The sequence below is a fragment of the Pristis pectinata genome, chromosome 9 (genome assembly GCF_009764475.1).
Source record: "Pristis pectinata isolate sPriPec2 chromosome 9, sPriPec2.1.pri, whole genome shotgun sequence".
Taxonomy (NCBI): Eukaryota; Metazoa; Chordata; class Chondrichthyes; order Rhinopristiformes; family Pristidae; genus Pristis; species Pristis pectinata.
In genome coordinates, this window is record NC_067413.1 from 79,846,558 (window position 1) to 79,869,651 (window position 23,094).

At 38.2% G+C, this 23,094-nt stretch overlaps 1 protein-coding gene across 4 annotated transcripts in view; it reads left to right on the forward strand.

Annotated features, from left to right (window-relative positions):
- The window catches only part of prex2 (phosphatidylinositol-3,4,5-trisphosphate-dependent Rac exchange factor 2), a 323,008-nt gene extending 299,914 nt beyond the window's left edge, over positions 1 to 23,094 (forward strand). For all 4 annotated transcript variants that reach the window (XM_052023230.1, XM_052023227.1, XM_052023229.1 and 1 more), the window contains exon 40: positions 18,629 to 23,094. In XM_052023230.1, the coding sequence (XP_051879190.1) occupies positions 18,629 to 18,671 (43 nt within the window). In that variant the 3' untranslated portion in view covers positions 18,672 to 23,094. The remainder of the gene's footprint in view (positions 1 to 18,628) is intronic.

Sequence of the window (23,094 nt, forward strand, 5' to 3'; positions counted from 1 at the left end):
ACAAATTGGCTCCTTGGGTTAGCCTTGGTTGTGAAAGAAAATAACATTTCCTGCAAATTCTTCAATTTACAGTCTTTTATTTTAGATGTTGCTTTATATCAAAAGTGAACACTTGTGCAGGGAAGCATCACACTCCACTGATCACATTCAATTGCTGTGAACATTGTTGATTGCCATTATGAAGGCAGTTGCTTCTACCATGGAGCCTTTATCAGTTCTTCCTCACATTGTACCAACAGACCATTTTATGGAACACAATGGCTTAAAAAGATTCTCATCTGGGAGTTCCATGAGGAGTTTCTCTCAGTAAATGTGTAGACTTCATTGCCTTTAAATCATTAACCCCTCAATGCCTACCCCTACCAATTGCATGCCAATCTAACCAATCTGCATTGGCTAAAATGGTAAATAGCAGTCAAAAATGTCAATGGTGACTCCAGAGCATTCATGCTCTCAACGACCGTCCGCTCCTGCAGAGTGGAAATCCTCTGAGGAAAGTCAGAATTCTTTAAGCAAGATGCCACTCACCAGAAAATACAGTGATGTTGTACAACACATTCAGTGGATCAGGGATTCAATCATTTATGTGTTATAATCAGTGCAGGTAGACCTGCAAAGCAGGATGTGATGGAAACAAAAGAGTGCATTATCTAATAAATCTAGTGAAGAGAAAATGGGTATAATACAAAATCAAAATAGTAATATGTCTAAAAAAAATGTTAACAAGATAAATCTATAGGGGCTGCGTCTAAATGCGTGGAGCATTAGAAACAAGGAAGACAAATTAACAGCAAAAAATAGATGTAATCAGAAACAATGGGATTGCCATTAAGGAGGAAAGGCTGCAGGGCAGCCAAGGCTGAGAGTTAAATAGCCCAGTGAATTTGATATTTAAAAAGGGTAGCAAAATGGAAAAGGAGAAGGGGTAGCATTGTTAGTAGAAGACTATGTTGATGCAATAAAGAGTAAAGATATTTGTTCAGGAAAAGACGTTCTAGAACCAGTTTGGGGTTAGAAAGTATCAAGAGTAGAAAGTATTGGTGGGTGCTCTCAATAGGCCTCCAAATAGTAGTGGTAATGTAGCAGCAGAATCAAACAGGAAATCAAACAGAATCAAACAGGAAGATATATGCTTCAGGGATATTACAGTAATCATGGATGATTTTAACCAAATTAGCAATAATACTGTGGAGGAAGAATTCCTGGAGTGGGCACCTGATGGCTTTTTGGATCACTGTGTTGAGCAACAAAGCAGGGAACAGGCTATCTCTGATTGGAAGTTGTGGAATGGGAAGGGGTTAGTTAATAATGTTGTTGTGTGGGATTCATCAGCCTGGTATAACAAACACTGAAAGGGAAACGGTTCAATGATGGCTAATAAATTAAGGATACCATTAGATACAGAGAGAAGTTATATAAGATAGCCTTAGGTGTGGTTTGAAGGGCGGCACAACATGGTGGGCCAAAGGGCCTGTATTGTGCTGTATTGTTCTATGGTTCTAAGATTGCCAGACAAGGTGATTCAAGTGTTCATTTTGATACTTTTTCTGCCTCCACCCACTCAGGCAATGAATTCAAGGTTCCAACCACCTTCTGGGTGAAGAAGTTCTTCCTTAAATATCCTCCAAATCTCTTACCTCTCACCCTTAATCTGTGCCCTCAAATTTTAGACACCTCTGCCATGGGGAAAACTTTCTCACTATTTACCAACTTGCCTTGGATCCTATGGGCTCAAACGTTTTGATAAGTTTCAAATGTGAGACTTTGTCAAATGTTTTACAGAAATCCATGTAGACTACCTCACGGAACTGCCCTTAATGCATTTTGTTACCTCAGAAAAATTCAGTCAGATTGGTCAGACAGGATTTCTTCCTAATAAAACCATGCAACCTTTGATTAATCCATGCCTTTCCAAGTGTATATTAATCCTGTCCCTCTAAATTTTTCTAATAATTTCGCAATCATTGACGTTAGATTCACTGACCTGTGATTACATGGCTTAACCCTCACCTCTTTATACTTCATTTCCCTCTATCTTTCAGTCCAAATGAAGGGTCTCGACCCTAAACATCGACTGTCCATTTTCCTCTACAGATGCTGCCTGACCTGTTGAGTTCCTCCAGCATTTTGTTTGTTAACCCTGATGCCCTTGTTGAATAAAGGTACCAAAATTGCTGTCATCCAGTTATCTGGCACCTCACCTGTGGCCGGTGAAGATTTAAAAATCTGTGTCAGGCCCTAGCAATCTCCTCCCTTGCCTCTCAGAGCAACCTGGGATATATTTCATCAGGCCTGGAGATTTGTCCACCTTTAAGTCCATTAACACATCTAATATCTCCTCTTTTTTAAGGATAACACGTTCAAGGATGTCAATGTCTCCCTGAATTCTCCAAATAATGTCCTTCTCCTTCGTGAATACAAATGAAAAGTATTAACCTTAGACCTCACCTATGCCCTGTGGTTTCACGCACAGATTGCTTCTTTGGTTCCTAATGGGCCCTATTTTTTTCCCCTGGCTCTTCTCTTACCCTTAATATACTCATAACATACTTTGGTATTTTCCATAATCTGGTTCACCTATGATATTTTGTGCCCCTTCTTTGCCCTCCTAATTTCTTTTTCAAGTAGCCCCCCCGACCTCTGTACTCCTGAAGCGCCTCCCCTATTTTCAGATCTCTATGTCTGCCATATATTATCTTTTTGTTTAATCCAGACCTCAATATTCCCTGGCAACAAGGAACTGGCTGTCCTTGCCTTTCAAAGTCATTATTTTTACTTTTGAATGACCTCCACATGTCCAGTGTAGACCTTCTTTCCTTCTCGCTGACCATCTTTATCCCTTTCCATATTCCCTTGAAACTTGCAGAGTTATGATCAATTTCTCTAAAATGCTTTCCACTGACACTTCAATAACTTGCATTCCCTAAAATTAGGTCCTGCACTGCCCCTTTTCTAATAGGACTATTGGTGCTGGCAAAAATGCTTGAGACTATTATAAAGGATAATAGAAAATGTAGAAAATATCAATGCGATTAGACAAAGTCAACATGAATTGTTGAAAGGGTAATTATGTCTGTGAAAATTACATAATCTTTTGAGAATGTCACATGATAATAAAGAAAGAATGAGTAGATAATCTACTTGTTTTCTCAGAAAGCTTTTGATAAAGTACCACATAAAAGGTTAGTATGCAAAGTTAAATGGGTAGTATTGGAGGCAATGTATTGGCATGGATTGAAAATTGGTTGACTGACAGGAAACAAGGTGGGAATAAATGGATTATTTTCAGGGTGATGGGCAGTAACTGGTTTGGCACCACCAGGATCAGTAGTTGGACCTCAGCTATTCATGTTTGGATGAAGGAACCAAGTGTAATTGTTTCCCAATGGCATTAAGTTGGTTGGAATTGTGAAGAGGTTTTAAGGTGCCTTTGTTAGCTTGAACAAGTGGCCAAAAAACTGATGTTATCCATTTTCATAAGAAAAACAGAAAGGTGATATATTATTTAAATACTATTAGATTAGGAAGTGTTAATGTATAAAGAGACTTGGTGTCTTTGTACACTGCACTGAAAGCAAACAGTTAAGAAGGCAAATCGTCTTCATATAACAGAATTTGGGAGCTTGGGTGAGTCTTGCTACAATTATACAGGGTCTTGATGAGACTACACTTGGAGTACTGTGTGTAGTTTTGGTCTCCTTACTTTAAAAAAATATACTTGCAATAAGGGGAGTGCATCTGAGGTTCACCAGACTGATTCCTGGGATGGTGGGACAGCTGTATGGGAAGAGATTAAATCAATATGAAGTAAATATGTATTCACTCTGGTTTCAAAGAGTGTCTAATTGAAACTTACAAAATTCTGACAAGGCTAGTCAAACTGAACAAGGAGAAGATGTTTCCCCTGGCTGAGTTGTCTAGAGCAAGAGTCACAGTGTTAGACGAGGGGGCAAGAGACTTGGGACTGAGAGAATTAGAAATTTCTTCACTCAGAGGGTTGTGAAATGGAATTCACTGGTGCAGAGTGTTTGAGAGGTCAAGTCACTAAATATTTTTTCCAGGTAAATTTCTGGACACAGAAGTCATCAAGGGATATGAATATGATATTGAGATATGGCATTGATCAGCCATGATTGCATTAAATGGAGGATCTGGATCAAAGAGCTGAATATGGCCCACTCCTGCGCCTTTTTTCTATGTTTTTATGATCCGTCCACAGTACAGTGCTGCCTGCTGAAAATGTCTGGCAGTGTGGATTCCCTGAAGATGAAGGAATCTTGGGAGTTGTCAGAAAGTGTGGAATTCACCATCAATAAAGTTCTCATGCTCCACAAACGGTTGAATCTATACCATGTTATAATTTTCTTCTATTATTATGCAGCCTGTCCTTATCAATGCATTCCTATGTACATTGCAATGGAAGACATGATTTATTTTAAGAACATAGCTGATGTATTCCACAACAAAATGTCAAAATGCATCACAAAACAACTATTCCAATAGATCAGTGATGGAAAAACAACACAGCAGTATAATCAACTGGGAAATTTCCACTGAAAGTGCCTTAATTTCTTCCTTTGTGCGTTTTTTCCTCTCTATCCCCCAGTTTCATTCCATGTTTTATTTAGTTTATTAACTCTTATTTGTCTGAACACCATTGGCTTAGAATATAATCACCCAAGTGGCTGCTTCCACATCTTCATATAATAGACAACAACATTGGGCTCTATTATTGGCAGGGCTGGCACTTTTGATACTTGAAGCAATAAACTAAGGCAAGCATTAGGGATGGTGGAATATTTGATTTAAGTGATTGATGACTTAATGGTGCTGTGCCCATCTGAGACACAAGTTAGTGTGGATTGTTGTGCAGTGATAAGATGCTACACAGTGGGAGCAGTTCTTGTTGAGCAGAAATACTAGTAAAGGCATGTTTCTGAGTTGTAAACGTCTGTGTATGGTAATTTTATGTGAGATGTAATGTAGCAGATATCCAGTGTCAGTTGTAATTGTGGATGTGAGGTGAATATTGTACTATTTTGCATTGGTTGGGTGTTGGCCAATAGATGGTAAAATAATCCATCAAATGTCTTCAGTACCATCTCCCCTTTGCACAGAATCCCATCTTTTAACACACACACACACACACACACACACACACACACACACACACACACACACACACACACACACACACACACACACACACACACACACACACACACACACTCTCTTTGTCAGCCAGTAGTGAATATTTTAATGATAGGTTGATGATAGGTATAAAAGGAAAAGCAGAAAATGTGTAGCGGATTTGAAAAAATAAATAAAAAGTATACCATTCTGGAATAACATCTTTAAAAAGCAAACAAAATTGTAAATGCTGGAAATCTGAAATTAAAGTAGAAAATGATGAAACTACTCAACAGATGAGGCACCATTTATGGAAAGAGAAACATTCATTTGTTTCGGGTTGATGAACTCAGACATTACTGTTTCTCTGTCTGCGGATGTTGCCCGATCTGCTAAGTATTTCCAGCATTCTGTTTTTAGTTTCTTTCTTTACCCCATGACAGCATTATGGCCCATAACTGCTTACAAATCTGTTCTATGAATCTGGCATCAATAATATTTCAATTAAATAGCTACACAAGTAATGTCTAAACTCCTTGAGAGAGTAATCTTATCAATGTTGTACAAGTATAGACACCACTGCATCAGCAACAATGCTTGCAGGTGCTCCTTGCATCTGTGCAGGATGCAGTGATGTCAAAATAATTTATTGGTGCCCCTCTGTGTCTCTCACAACAGGCTGAAAACTCTTGTGCTTGTGTTAACAATTTTCAGTAACTATGGAAGGGTTACTAATGACCCCTTATAGATCATCCATATCTGTGGAGGGGACTGTAAAATAAACAAGGGAGCAAAGCACATGCTCAATGATCAGGTCAATGGTTGTTGATGCAGGGGCAGGAGACATGGATGTAATTTTTTTATATATATACTGCATATTATATATGTCAATGGAGATCTCATCAGAGTCTATCCTAAGTGGGTTGAGGATTTTTAATATTCAGATTGCATTATGGAGTGGGTAAATCATCAATGTCTGGCATTGAAATTCTGTCAGAATGCATATTCCTATGCGCTATGTAATTGAATTTTTTTAAAAGCCTGCCTCACGAGCCTGATTGAATTCTTTGAGGATGTGACAAAGCACATTGATGAAGGTAGAGCAGTGGATGTGGTGTGCATGGATTTTAGTAAGGCGTTTGATAAGGTTCCTCATCGAAGGCTCATTCAGAAAGTCAGGAGGCATGGGATCCAGGGAAACTTGGCTGTGTGGATTCAGAATGGCTTGCCCATAGAAGACAGAAGGTGTTGGTAGATAGAGCATATTCTGCCTGGAGGTTGGTGACCAGTGGTGTTCTGCAGGGATCTGTTCTGGGACCCCTGCTCTTTGTGATTTTTATAAATGACTTGGATGAGGATATGGAAGGGTGGGTTAGTAACTTTGCTGATGACACGGAGGTTGGTGGTGTTTTAGATAGTGTAGAAGATTGCTATAGGTTACAATGGGACATTGATAGGATGCAGACCTGGGCTGAGAAGTGGCAGATGGAGTTCAACACTTTGGAAGATCGAATTTGAAGGCAGAATACAAGGTTATTGGCAGGACTTTCAGCAGTGTGGAGGAACAGAGGGATCTTGGGGTCCACATCCATAGATCCCTCAAGGTTGCCGCACAGGTTGATAGGGTTGTTAAGGAGGCGTATGGTGTGTTGGCATTCATTAGTCGGGGTATTGAGTTCAAGAGCTGTGAGGTAATGTTGCAGCTCTGTAGAACTCTGGTTAGACCACACTTGGAGTATTGTGTCAGTTCTGGTCGCCTCATTATAGGAAGGAGGTGGAAGCTTTAGAGAGGGTGCAGAGGAGATTTACTTGGATGCTGCCTGGATTGGAGAGCATGTCTTATGAGGATGGGTTGAGTGAGCTAGGGTGTTTCTCTTTGGAGCAAAGGAGGATGAGAGGTGACTTGATAGAGGTGTACAAGGTGATAAGAGGCATAGGTTGAGTGTACAGTCAGAGACTTTTTCGCAGGGCAAAAATGGCATGCACGAAGGGGCATAATTTTAAGGTGATTGGAGGAAGGTATAAGGGGGCTGTCAGAGGTAAGTTTTTTACACAGAGAGTGGTGGGTGCTTTGAATGCACTGCCAGCAGAGGTTGTGGGGGCAGATACAGTAGGGACATTTAAGAGACTCTTAGATAGACATATGAATGATAGAGAAATGGGGAGCTATGTGGGAGGGAAGGGTTAGATAGATAATAGAGCAAGATAAAATGTCGACACAATATCGTGGGCTGAAGGGCCTGTACTGTGCTGTAGTGTTCTATGTTCTATGAAATTGGATACTTTGAGAACTTGCATAATTTTGAGCTGGGCATCTGGTGGAACGGCAGGAGATTAGGGAGAGAAGGCCTTTGTCTCTGAATGTATGTATAAAAGCATAAAGCTTATTTTACTGTGTACAATGCTTTAGGCCTCGTGCAAGAGTACATTGAAGCCTGGGCACCTTGCACAAAACTGGTGCAGGCTCCTTGTACAGCATGGGTTTAAGATATGTTATAACATTCACTGCAGTTTCTAAGCCTCTGTGGTTTCTTTCTGAATCTCAACATCTGATACACTTTAGTACCATTAGTTCCTACCATCTAATTATTTTCCCCGTGCAACATTGGGCTGTGTTCAATGTAGATCTTAAATAATATTGCAGAATAACATACTAAACCCAAAAAACATCTCCTCATTATATTCCATTTATTAATTAGGAAAATTAGAACATAGAACAGTACAGCACAGTAACAGGCCCTTCAGCCCACAAAGTTGTGCCAAGGTAATTAAATTAGTAATTAAATGCCTAACTAAACTAATCCCTTCTGCCTACACAATGTCCATATCCCTCCATTCTCTGCATATTCATGTGCTTATCTAAGAGTCTCTTGAATGCCCCTATCGTATTTGGGTGCACCACCACCCCTGGAACTGATTGCAGGCACCCACCACCCTCTGTGTAAATAAAAATCTTGCCCCGCACATCTCCTTTGAATTTACCCCCTCTCACGTTAAATAAATGCCCTCCAGTATTAGACAATTCGACCCTGGGAAAAAGATACCAGCTGTCTACTCTATCTATGCTTCTCATGATCTTATAAATTTCAATCAGATCTTCCCTCAGCCTCCGCCACTCCAGAGAAAACAACCCAAGCTTGTCCAACCTCTCCTGATAATCCAGGCAGCATCCTGGTAAACCTCTTCTGCACCCTCTCCAAAGCCTCCACATAGTTCCTATAATGGGGAGACCAGAATTGAATGCAATACTCCAGTTGTGGCCTAACTAGAGTTTTATAAAGCTGCAACATAACTTCCTGACTCTTGAATTCAATACCTCAACTAATAATGGCAAGCTTTGGGAGAATTATGAGAGTTTTTATTTCCAGCTGCTTACAGTAGAAAAAGTTCTATAACAGGATCACAATTTTGTAAAATCTACCAATTTGGTTAAATTCTCCCAATATTATGCAAAAGGTGTTCTTGAAATTAAATAGAAAAAATATTGTATTTGAATTATACAGATAGTGAATCATTTCTGAAGGCAAGGTAAGGTGTCTTGCATAACAAATTAACAGTAAAAATATTTTGATCATAAAATATTTTGCATTTAAAGTAGTGGAGAGATTTTCTTATAAAAAGAGTATCCTGATGGAACTTTCAGCATTAATAAAAAGTTCTTCATTAAGGATTGGAATTCTAAGCTGCCTATCAGCATTAACATTTTTTCACACGGTTTCTTTTGCTCTTGGATATTGATTTAATAGCTTGATCAAAAATCATTGATTGCCATTTGTTGATATCTCAGTTTATGAACATGCATGATTTATGCCAGCAGAGATCATCAGTAATTCACCACCAGCAACTTAAATACACATTTGCCAATACTGTTTGCAACTTAATTTACTTCATCTCTGGGTTGTATATCTGATTGACAGTGATCTTTGTTATTTTAACCTATTCACTTATAAAAATTCAAAAGCTTGATGTGAATGCATAGCTAAATCAACATGCCCTATTTCAGGGAATATAGTATTAGTTTTCGTCCCTTTCATAAACCTGGCCTCCTTCACACTCATTTAATTTCCTTTCTTATCCAATAACCTGGTTGAAACTGGCTGTATAAAACCTCAGTTTCACCTAGATCTGAGTTTCAAACACTAAAACTCTTTACTATAAGAGAAGATGATTAACAGCAATATAAATTGCATTTTAATGAAGTCAGAACCCTTTGTGTTCAAATCTTCAATGGCATAGTTAGGTTCCAATCTCCTAGAGAAACCTAGGCTACACCTTCCAGAGCTGCTATTTCATTGCTGTCCAAAGGAGTGCTGGAGCTGGCAAAAAAAACATTCTTGGTTTCTTGTGTTCTGCTGCTTTTGTACATTTTATAAAATACCATCCTCTTTAGCATACATTTACTATTGTGCTGTTCCCTTCTACAAATTGGATTATTTAGAGGTAAAACTTCAGCTCATATCAAAGGGCTTGTAGTTATTTTACCTACTATGCCATTTCCAAACAACTACAATTACTCCTTTCTCTCTGAACATAGAATTATTTTGTGTGATATGTTGTAAAACAAAAGGCCAGTCGGTCAAAATGCCACATTCCATTTATTGCCACACCTTAGTTCTGAATGGCTACACCTGTTCCCCCATTTCTTAATCAAAAATAGCACAATGATGCTGCTCATTTGCTAGCTACCTGCAAGATAGATTGCAGATGCTACATCTTGGAGAGATGCCACAAACTTTGGCATGAAACAGTGGAATAAATTCACTCAGATAAGGAACAACACTCAGATAAGGCTGCTCTGGAAGGTCAGATTGCATGGGATCCAGGGAGAGCAAGCTAACTGGATACAGAATTGGCATGGTGGTAGGAGGCAAAGAGTGATGGTGGAAGGTTGTTTTTTTGGATTCAAGGCCTGCGACTGGAGGTGTTACTCAGGAGTCGATGCTGGACGACTGTTGTTTGTCATTTACACCAACGATTTGGATGAAAATATACAAGGCATAGTTAGTGAGTTTACAGATGACACTAAAACAGGTGGTGTCGTAGACAGAGAAGAAGGTTATCAAGGATTATGGCGGAATCTTGATCAGCTGGGTAAGTGGACTAAGAAATGGCAAATAGAGTTTAATTCAGATAAGTGTGAGATGTTGCATTTTGGGAGGTCAAACCAAGTAATGGTAGGGCTCTGGGGAGTGTTGTAGAACAGAGGGACCAAGGAATACAAATACATTGTTCCTTGAAAGTAGCATCACAAGTAGACAAGGTGGTGAAGGCGGCTTTGGCACACTAGCCGTCATCAGTCAGGGCATTGAGTGTACTAAGTTGGAATGTTACTTTGCAGTTGTACAAGACTTTGGTGATGCTGCATTTGGAGAATTGTGTTCAGTTTTGGTCACCCTGCTATAGGAAAGATGCCATTAATCTAGAAAGAATGCAGAAAAGATTTAAAAGGATGTTGCCAGAACTCAGAAGGGACTGGATTATAGGGAGAGGTTGGGCAGGCTGCGACTTTATTCCTTGGAGCATAGGGGACTGAGGGGTGATCTTATAGAGGTGTATAAAATCATGAGGGCCATAGATAGGGTGAATGTACACAGTCTTTTTCCAAGGGTTGGGGAATCAGGAACCAGAGGGCATAGGTTTAAGGTGAGAGGGGAAATATTTAATAGGAACCTTTTACACACAAAGGGTAGTATGTATATGGAATGAGCTGCTGGAGCAAGTGATTGAAACTGATACAATAACAACATTTAAAAGACATTTGGACAGGTACATGTATAGGAAGGGTTTAGAGGGATATGGGTCAAATGCAGGCAAATGGGACTAGCATAGATGGGCATCATGGTTGGCATGGATGAGTTGGGCTGAAGGGCCTCTGCAAGTGATAGCTTTTGGCATTACTGGTCAACAGATGTACTACACTAAGGAATAAAGTCTACAGGAGAAGACTGAATCATCTGAGGAAGATTAGTGTTAGTCCAGAAGAATGAGAAAAATTTAGAAACTTGCAAAGGGTGACTTAAAAAAGGGAAAAAAATAGATCATGAGAGTAAGCAAGCAAGTAATATAAAAACTAACACTTGAAGCTTCTTCAAGTGTATCAAAAGGATGAGACAGGTGAATTAATATTGGATAATAAGGAAATGGCAGCATCTTTGTACATATCTTCATAGTAGAGGGCAATAAAAGCAACTTAATAATAGTAGAAAATCTGGGAATAAAAAGGAGGAAAGAACTTAAATTTATCACCATCACTAGAAAAAAGTGCTAGGCAAACTAATGGGGCTTAAGACTGACACAAATCCTCTGGACCCAATGTTCTATATCCCTGGTGTCAAAATAAGTGACTGCAGGGATACAAGTTGCACTGTTTGTGATCTTCCAAAATTTCACTGGTTCAGGCAAGATCCAAATGGATTGGAAAATCACAAATGTAACCCATGTCCCTCTAACTCCATACATGAAAGGCAGAAGACGGAAAGCAGAAAACTATAGTTCATTTAGCTTGACATCTGCCATCAAGAAAATACTGGAATATTATATAAAGGGTGACACTCAGAAATGATGTCATAAAGTTAGCATGGTTTTATGAAAAGGAAATCATGTTTGGCAAATTTATTAGCTTTTTTGAGAGCATAAGGACCCCAATAAATAATGGGAACCAGGAGATGTAGTACACTTGGACTTCCAGAAGACATTTGATCAGTTAAAAGTTTGAAATGCAAGGTAAGAGTTCATGGCATGGAATCTAATATACTAGCATGAATATAGGATTAGCTAACTAAGAGATAACTGAGAGTCAGGATAAATGGGTCATTCTCTTGTTGGCAAGCTGCAACCTGTTGGCAAGCTGTAACTGGTGAGATATCACAGAGATCAGGGCTGGGACCTTAAATACTTACAATCAATGTTATTGTCTTAGATGAAGGGGTTAAGTGTATTGCAGCCAGATTTGCTGATGATACAAAGATAGGTAGGAAAGCAAATTGTCAGGAGGATGCAAAGCATCAGCAAAGGGGCATAGACAAATAATTAGGAAGTCAATTGAAACATTGACCTTAATTGTAAAGGCAATAAAATATAATAGTAGGTACAGTTGCACAGGGCAATGGTGAAACCACACCACAGGATGGCTATTCTTGTAAACTTACAGCCAACAATTAAGATGATGATTTTGGTAGGATTGCAATTAAAATTCACCTTGGAAGCTCAAGATCTGTGTGGTGCAAATTTCTGATGCCTTTGTAAATGGGCAACAAGTTTGAAGTTCAACTGCCTGAATAGCATTGGCTGATTAAATGACTATTCTGCTTATGTTCCAAGAACTGGTGAACTTCACAGTGCTTACAGTTCTCAGGCAGCAGTTAGATGTGATTCAGGCCCCAACATTGCTTGAGACTCATATTGTGACCTATGAACAGATGGAACAGTTGCTTGTCAATCTTGCAGCTATTTTGGTTGCATCTTGAAAGACACTCCCAATCTGTGTATCTCATGCAGTTTTTACTATTCCTCCTCCTTTCACAAAGCTGTGGTATATAAAGTCTGAACTCCCCTCTATCTGCCACCGGAACCATTTCACAGTGATTTCCTTCCTGTTCACTTCCTCTTTATACTGAAAACCTATATCCATCAAAGTGCATTTCAAGCATCTGCCCAGGAAAATTCAGTTTATTATTTTTGAATGCCCTTCTTTAGAAAGAATGACAAGGCCGTGGCTAGGATGCAAGAAGATGTAGTTAAAAAGTTATCAAGGGTAAGAAATTAAAAATAAAGTTAGGAAAAGATTTGGTGGAAATGTTAAAAATTATGAAACGTTGGGAAAAAAAATTCATACTGATCTGTGAGTTAATAGAAAAAGGAATTCATCTGAGGTAATGCATTTTGGGATGTCAGATAGTCCAGACAAGTGTGAGGTAATGTACTTTGGGACATCAAATACTAACAGGACATATACAGTAAATGGCAGGGACCTCAGTCGTGTTGACGTGCAGAGGGACCTTGTGTTCATAGCTCCCTGAAAGTGGGAACGCAGATGGATTGGGTAGTGAAGAAGGCATTCGGCATGCGTTCCTTCATAGCCTGAGGCACTGAGTATAAGAGATGTTGTGTAGCAGCTGTACAAAACATCAGTCAAAGTGCACTTGGAGTACTGTGTACAGTTCTGGTTGCCACATTACAGGAAATTTGTGATAGCATTAGAAAGATTGCAGAAAAGACTCACCAGGATGTTGCCTGGAATGGAGGGCTTTAGTATCAAGGAGAGATTGAATATGCTGGGTTTATTCTCACTGAATGTAGGAGGCTGAGGGGTGACCTTATAGTGGTTTATAAAATTATGAGGGGCATAGATAGGATGAATACTCAGTCATTTTTCTAGGCTAAGGTAGTCAAAAGACTGGAGGGCATAGGTTATAGACATTTTACAGATATAAATGTAAAAGTGCAAAAGAGTATCATTATCTAATTCCTAGAAAGTGGCCTCCTCCTGTGGTGTAAAGTTCTATCCTTTCAGTACTGCAGCATTATCTCAATCTGCTCCTACCAAAATGCAATGCTGCAGAATTCTATATTGACAATTTTTGTTGAACTTTCCAATATCCTCCTTGCAACTATCCTATCTTCTCTCTCTGTAAATACTTAATACCAAAAATACCTGCACTATCTATATTGTTGTTGCTAAGACCAATTAATACATTACCATCAACTGACTTATTAATCTAGAGCAACAAACGCAAAATATTGGAGGAACTCAGCAGGTCAGGCAGCATCTATGGAAGAAAATGAACAGTTGACATTTTGTGTTGAGACTCTTCATCAGGACTGGAAAGGAAGAGGGTAGAAGCCAGAATAAAAGGGGAGGGGGAGGAGCACGAATTGGCAGGTGATAGGTGAGTCCAGGTGAGAGGGAGAAGGTAGGTGGGTGGGGAAGGGGGGATGATAGGGAATACTGGGAGGTAATAGGTGGAAGAGGCAAAGGGCTGAAGAAGAAGGAATCCGATAGGAGAGGACCGTAGACAATGGAATAAAGGGAAGGAGGTGGGGAACCAGAGGGAAGTGATGAGCAGGTAGTGAGGGGGGGGAGGGGAAAGCGAAGGGGTGAGGGGGCCACAGGAATGAGGGAAAACAAGGGGGGGGAGGCAAACACAGGGTAGTGGTTAACGGAAGTTAGAGAAATCGATGTTGATGCCGTCAGGTTGGAGACTACCAAGATAGAAGATGATGTGTTGCTCCTCCAACCTGTGTCTGGCCTCAACATGGCAGTAGAGGAGGCCGTGGATAGACATGTCAGTGTGGGAATGGGAAATGGAATTTAAATGGCTGGCCACTGGGAGATCTTGCCTGTTGCAGCGGATGGAACGAATGTGCTCAACAAAGCAGTCAGCCAATCTGCATCGGGTCTCATCGATGTGGAGGAGGTCGCACTAGAAGCAATAAATGACACCCTCAGATTCGCAGGTGAAGCGCTGCCTCACCTGGAAGAACTGTCTCCACATGCATGCAGCGTGAAGTTTGTTGGTAAATGGATCTGCCTAGGAAGTTCCAAACTCACAGAATGATACTGGCAGATGTATATTTTGCTGTGCTCATTTGGGGTTTCTCCATGGAGCTGCAGCAGGGCTCAGATTCCCAGCATTTATTACTGGGAAAGCAACAGGTTTGACCTAGCACAGGACCAGGACCCCATTGATTTCAATAGAAATTATTGGGATATGTAGAAAATCGAAAATTGAAGGCAAATTTCTTCTTTTAAAACTATTTACACTTTTCTTTAGTTTGTCTTTAGCTGATTTTATTTAATTCACTTTTAAGTCATTTTAAATGTTTCTGACCATTGCAGACATTCAGAAACATTTAAAACCCTTGCCTCTTTTACAGCCCACAAAGTAATGAAACAGGCCTTTAAGAGGTGTCAAAGGTTTTCAGGGAAAGTTGGATGGGGGTCTTCTGTTCTGAGGCCCTGCCACCCCTCAGTCCTTGTCATTGGAGAGGCTTTAGGCCAGTGAAATTGACTCTGCACATCTTGAGCAAGTTGAGTTCTGATGGCGGATCTTGACCTAAAATGTTAACTGATTCTTTTTTTGCAGATGCTGCTGACCTGCTGAGTGTTTCCAATGTATTCTGTTTTTACTTAAGCTGGAGGTGTTCACAGGTGGTGATTGCAGATGTCTGGTTCATGCCTGCACCTTAAAAATTCAACTCCAAGTTCTTGTATTTAAATCTCTTCAATCCACTACCCCATCTTATCTCAGCAACCTCCTCCAATCTTTCCATTCATCTTATTACTCATAAAGGCTCTCAGAATCTACCCTTGGAGTTCCCTCCAAGAACCCTTGTGCTTTTATTTATCTTGTTGCCTTTAAAAGTTTTGTAAAATCCCTCTTTTTGAGCTGCTTTTAAGCCACCATTCCTAACTCTGCCACTATGGATTCAATTGCACTAATTTCTTATCTTGCTTAAAATACTTTAAGGTCCATTTAATTTAAACATAATCAAACTCTTACAGGTGGTGACAAAAACTTATGAATGTTCCAGCTAAAATACTGACTGAACCATCCATTCAATGAGTTTCATTGAGATCTGTTTGAGTATGTCACTTTGCATGTTGACAGTGCTACACTTGAAACTTAATACAGAATTTTCACTATCAAGGAAGCCTCAGTCAGATACATAATTACAATCCTTAAATATGCAACCCCTATATCTTAATTTACCATGTCTTTTCTCACATTCTCAGCTAGCTTTCTCCATATAAAGACCCAATCACGTCTGATTATTTGTTAAAGTTAGATGTAAATCAGTGATGAGTGATCTGATTCACTCATTTCTAATAATAATTCAGGACAACATTTACAAATACTTAAAAATGTATTGTATTTCATTTTATTTCATACAAAGACTGGAGATGTTATAGATTGCAAAGAACTGAATGGCTGGGTCATCTCTTTTATAGTGTCTAGTTACTTGCAGTTCAATACATTCAAAGCAATCTCAACAAATTCAGAATAATGACAATATAATATGTGATAAACATTATCATTGGAAAATGTATTACAAAATATTACCTTTTATGAAATGACTTATTTTCATAACCCAGTAAATTGGCTTATCCAAGAAATAACTCATATGAAATTAATATTCTGCTTTTTAGACTTGGTCATGAGTAATGAGGAAAGATTAATAAGAGATCTTGTGGTTCAAGATCTCCTAGGAGGTAATGACCACAATGTGGTAGAGTTCCAGATGCAGTTTGAGTGTTAACGTCACACAATCAAAACCCATCTTCATCTTAAATAAGGTCAAATATAATGGTATGAAGGTGGAGTTGTCTAAGATGAACTGGGAAAGTGAGATAGGTCTATAGATGAACAGTGGCAGACATTCAAACAGCTGGTCCATAATACTCAGCAGGAATTTATCCTAATTAGAAAGAAGGATTCCATGGTTAAGTGTTTTAATCTATGGTTAACCAAGGAGGTCAAGGATAATGTTAAATTGAAAAGTAGGCCAAAAAAATGGCAAGCGCTGGTTGTAAGCTGGAGAACTATGAAGTTTTTACAATCCAGCAGTGAAAGACTAAAACGCTCAGATAAAGGGACAAAGTTGATCTTGAGAGAATACTTAAACATAAAATCAAAACAAAGGGAGTTTCGATGGAAATATAAATAGGAAGAAGGTGGCTAAGGTAAGAGAATGAGGATGGTGAATTAATAATAGGAAACAAAGAAATGGCAGATGAGTAAATCAGTTTTTTTGCGTCAGTCTTCACTGGAAAACACTGCAAATATTCCCACAGAAGGTTTAATTTGAAATAACATGGAGGAACTTGTAAAAATCCCAATCACAAGGAATAAAGTATTTGGGAAAACTCAAAGGGTTTAAGGCGGACAAATCCTGGGACCCAATGGTCTACACCCAAAGGTTTTAAAGGAAGTGGCTGCAGAGATAGTGGGCCCATTGTTTGAAAGTTTTCAAAACTTGCTAAATTCCAGGATGGTAGCAGAAGATTGGAAAGCAGTCATTGTAACATGCTTGTTCAAAAAAGGAAGACAGAAGGTAGGAAACTGTAAGCAAGTTAATTCAACACCTATTGTTGACATGATACTAGAGTCAATAATCAAAGGGGAAATAGCTAATAATTTAAGAAAGCTGAATACAATCAAACCAAATTTGCACGAGTTCTTTAAGGATGTGATGGGGGAGTTGACAGAGGGGAACATGTAGATGTAGTGTATTTAGATTTCCAAAAAGCATTTGACAAGATACTACATAAGAAGGTGGTGCATTAATTAAGAGCCCAAGGTATTAGAGGAAGTGTATTAGCATGGATTGATAACCGGCTGTTACATAGAAAAGAAAGAGTTGAAATAAATGGGTCCTTTTCAGGCTGGAGGGATGTAGCTAGTGTAACTAGTTGTAACCCAGGCATCGATTCATAGCCTTCAATGTAAATTTTCTATTTACATTGATGACCTGGAGGATGGAATGAAATGTAAGGTTTCCAAGTTTGCCGATGATACGAAAATAGGTGTAAGAATTAGGGAAATTCATGGGACTGAAGGCGGATAAATTGCTGGGACCCATTGGTCTGCACCCAAACGTTTTAATGGAAGTGGCTGCGGAGATAGTGATGAGGACATTTGTGATTCTGCAATGGGCTACAGATAGATTGAGTGACTGGGCGAATAGAGTTTAATGTGAGGAATTGTGAGATTATACACTTTGGTGAGAGGAATCAAAAGGCAGATTATTATCTCAATAGAGAGTGAATGCAAATAAATGAAGTTCTGAGAGATCTAGGTGTTCTACTGCATTAATCAGAAGAAATTAGCAGGCAGGTCCAACAAGTGGTTAAGATAGCAAACAAAGGGAGTGGAATTTAAGAACAGGAAGGTTTTGAGGGGTGACCTTATTCAAACATATGAGATCCAAAGGGGACTTGACAGGGTAGATGTTAAGATGTGTTCACTTGCCGGAGAATCACAAACAAGATGACAAAGCTACAAAACAAGGGGCTAGACATTTAAATCTGAGGTGCATTGAAATTTTTTCTCTCAGATGTAGTGAATCTCTGGAATTCTCTGCCCCAGTGAATGGTGGTGGTGAGATCATTAGATGTATTCACGCTGGAGATAGATAAATATTTGAAAGATTGAGGAATTGAGGGTTATGGGAAACTAGCATAGATGAAGAATGGAGGTCAGCTTAGATCAGCCATTATCATATTGAAGACAGGGCAGGCTTGAGGGATTTGGTGGCCTACTTCTGCTCCTATTTTCTCATGTTCTTGATGTTTAGTAGATCCATTGCAGCAATATAGTTCAGTAAAGTTTACTATAAAGTGAACTGCAATATACAATACTTATTAATGCAGGCCTTCCTGCAGTATGGTGATGGTTCACGTCAATCCACTGCTCTATAGCGAATGCTCAATAAACTTGATAACCATTGATGCTTTCAGCCTGTTCAATATGTAATGCCTACCATCTGTTTCCACTAGATTATACAAACTATGTCAGCCGCCCCCTGATGGTGATGCTTGAAGATTCCTGCTTCAAAATTTAACTCGGAGATATCTGGATATCGATTCTTCAACAACAATTCAAAGAGTTTTCATTGTAGATGGTAGAATAATCCTGGCTTGCAACAAGATATTGCTGGGAAGTGCTGGTAAAATTTTCTCAGATAAAACCTCAGCCACTCAAACTGGAATAAATGCTTTTCTTCGCCACACTGAATGGACTCAAACCAGGGTGTTGTTTACTGAATTTCTTTTTCAAACCATAAAAGTTAATTATTGTAAATTTATTAAGCATAATTTTGTTTCATTAATTATCAATTTAAGAAGCTCGAGTCAGCTTGTATTTTTACAATCCTTTTAACTTTACCTTTAAAGTATTAAGCAATAATTTGTTGGTACAGTTTTGTATATATGAACAATTTCACTATTTAGGATGATATTATAACTGGCTATTTTCAGGCATAAGAACATTAACAAATGCATAGCACAGTCAGTCATTGTCCTAAGCTCTTTAAAGAAGGCCAAGTGTATGTGAAAAGACTGCAATATTACCAAGGGGTTCAATTGATTTGAGTAGCACAAACATAGTTTCATCTTATCACATCAAGGCTGAGTTTGTGTTATAAACTTAGTCCCAGTATTCAACATGTTATTTCTATATGATATGAAATGCATTGCTTTACAATGTAGTAAAAGATCACTGTCCCATTTTCATCTCTTGAGTGTGGAATCCTCTGTGGCAGTTTTTGTATTGTGAGATAGGAAAGAAGGGGTCTTGAAAGCAGCATCTGTATTCCTTCATATTAGCAAGAAGGGAATGTGATGCAGTTTTCTTTTGCAGAAAACTTACCATCTTGCCTATATTGTAAATACATAACACTTGAACATGCATTCATTCTTTTAAACTATATAATAAGTAAATGCATAAAATAAAAACTTTTACTGCGCTTTTCATTAATAGGAACTGATGTAGAAAACATTTACATTTGTATAATTAACAGTAATATCAGGTAACATTCTCTCAGGACTAAGACTTTTATTAATGTGCAAAAATAACTTAAAGGTCTTATTCTCGCTTGCGGGTCTTTTAAGTAATAGCTTTATACTATTATATCTACCAATTTAAATGTAACAATTTAATGCTTGTTTTTAAGCAGTTGTACATTATGATGAAATAGACAATCATATTCTAAGTAGCCAGGCATAGCTCTAATTTTGAATAATAAATAGTTATGTTTCCAGATAATTGGCTACTTGAAAATCTATCACTTTCAAATATTTGGATTTACCTTAGAGTTCATGGGCACGTACTCGAACATTCCAATATTCTTTTGTCCAGTCCAAGTTTATGGAACAGAATCATTTCACTTAGCTCATTGTCTGGGTTAGTGATATCTTACCACAAGGGCCATTGCTTGTGTCCCATTCAAGCATTAATGCAATGACCTGAATGGTCTCCTTCTGTACTGTAAAAACAATCTCCAACTCTGTGACTCCTATTTGTTATAAATACCCTTTACCATTTTTTTCTAAGCAAACATAAACCCACCCTTTTTGTTCCATTGAGTTTTTTATCAAGTTAAAAATTGGTGCTCTCCTTGTATTGATCGTATACTTCACATGACAATATCCTTCCCAAATTATATTTACTCCAGACTTGGACTTTGTGCTTCCTACCCAACTAAGATGCAATCGGCAGACAAGATTCATTGGATCTATTTATCCCTGTTTATGTACAAATCATGCAAAATAATTGTTTTAGACAAGTTTTGATGTTTTTGTGCCCATTACCTGTTGAAGTCCTGCCCATCAGAAAACTGGAGAGGCACTTCTTGTTGTGATTCACATTACCAGGGGTGTTATTTCCCCACTGTATCTTGACATCATCAGTGTGCACCACACTTGCCGACAAAAATTGGATCAATAGGTTGCAGCCTACAATATTGGCTGTTAACTTTCAATAAAAACAAATACATTGTACCAGAAGTTAGTGAATTAATGTGTCCCTGAAGGGACATTACATTTGTATTTCATAAATCTCCGCCTGCTCCAGTCATTTCAGTATATTAAAAATCTCATCATTGGTCATCCTGAGGCAGACCAAAGCATTGATGGCTTTGGGTCACAGATGTCTAGATTTGTGCCCCATTGTTGCAATTGCCTGCAGTGACTTAGAGCCAAAAGTGCCAGATGGAGAAGTCGGCTGGTCACTATGTCTGTGGGCAGGTGGGGGGAATTGTTGTAAAGTGCAATCTCAGTCTGCGGACCTGAGTGTTGTTACCCCCATCCTCTGCCTATTCCTTCATGATATTCCTATTGCTGTCAAAGAGACTATCATAGTATTGACTTGCTGCCCATAAGTCTGTATCTGGTTAAGCTGCCTACTTTATCAAAAAGTGTTAGATTTAATACTTCTGAAAGGTGGAAATCACAATAATTTTTTTAAAGCAAGAATGTTGTATATTTCCTTTTTTTCACCATGACATCCTATATTATGTTAGGATAAAACAAAGCAAACAATTAGTGCATCAAAAATGGGTGAAATCCTATTGCTAGAAAAACGTGTTGTTTTATTTTCCTGAGGATGAAATTCACGTTTCAAAGTGTTTAATTTTATTTTGTCTTATGTTAGTCTTCCTGTACCTTGCTCCATCTCTAAGCAAATAACTTGCTTTAAGTGTTAACATCGTTCTTTATAGCCAGGTACCTGATAAGCTGTTTCCAGAAACTGCTGCTACCTACAAATACATACATTATTAGGTGTTAACAACACCTACTTGAACATTTAATATTAAATTAATTCCTAATACATTACATATGAATGTTAAAATCAGATTTACATAACAATCTGAAATATTAATGTTGTGTCCTGGGTTAGCACTTTCCATGACCTAGTTTCCTTTAGGAGAAGTGACTGACCACCGCACAATTTCACTATAGCAAACAAACCCAAGTTGCACCACTTTTTAGAGCTATTTGTTGGCTCTGAAACTTTTATATAGTAATGCATTGTCTTTGATTTTTAGAATTTGTGGAATTACTGAATCTAATTTTAGCTTTAAATATTTGTCAGGAAACAGATGGCATTGATTTAGTACCCATTTTACACACTATCTGATCTTGCCTTCTGGCAGGTGGGATGCAGTTGGGTTCCTGTCAGTTTCCCACTGGATGAGTTAGAAGATAATTACATCCATGACTTCACAGGAATATTTCTTGCTAAGTATTTTCAATGACATTATTCCTGAATTTTAGTATGTCAAATTTACATAACTTTCAAATATGCATGTCAAATTTTAAAGAAACTTATAAACTTGATTTTATATAAATGTTGTGCTAATTAGTATTAACATTTATGGTTCATATTTTAAATATTTTAATCTTGCACTAACTTGTAGAAGGTGGAAGATGGTGTTGGGGAAAGGAAATAAGAAAAATATGGTTAGATTAGTTCTTGATGTAGAATCTGCCTGACACAAGACTTTGTTATACCTACATTCTGAAGTAAAATTCTAATCAAGATGGCAAAAGATAAGGGAAGCAAATGATGTCACATTTTTATAATATAATTTAGTGAACTAATAATTGAACCTGGGTCAGTCCTAGTCCATGTGGCTCAGAGATGAATCAGAGAGTACATTTACTATAAACCAATATAGTTTTGTCAGATTTGCCAGAAAGGTTGCAGTATATAACACTTTCTTTGGATTTTCTGTGGTGAAGGGGCTAAGGGATTATTACAATAAGAAATCTAAATGTTGGGTGTGCTGGGGGGGATAATTTTGTGAGAGTGCATTCTCTGAGGATTTATAATGAAATCTTTATGATCTTCAATTGTCAGACAGATAACACTGCAAAAATAATTAACTTTAAGTAGCAGAATTGTTTCTCTTACATTATTGTAACCTAAATTATAAGAGTTTATTTGTTCTCTGATAACTACATTCCCTATGCTAAATGGAAAATTGTTCAGAATGGAAGGTCAAATATAGAATCCAATTTCCTTCCATGTTCTTTGAATGCTTTAATATTTCGTAGAGTATAATGATTTCAAAAGATTCAATTTAGGCTTTGAGTATCCTCTGAACTGTTTAACTTCTATTGATGCAATGGTGCATTGTTTGGATAAAGCCATGGAGAAAGCTTATTCTGGAAATGATGAATGTTTCTGAATGTTATGAGTATGACTGTTAGAATGAAGGCTTTGAGTTCCTGTAATGTCTTATCACTGGCGATGTACCACAATGCATTTTAGTTCTATGTATATTGTATGACAATTTTTTTCCCCAGAAACTTAGAAACTGATGCCTGTGCACCTTTAAAAATAATTATCTTTTTCTCTGTAAATACATAATTACAGTATGCTGTGATATATTGTTAAATTATACTGACTATTTAATCGTACTTATATATTAAACATTTATTGCAGGAATGGGAACTGTATT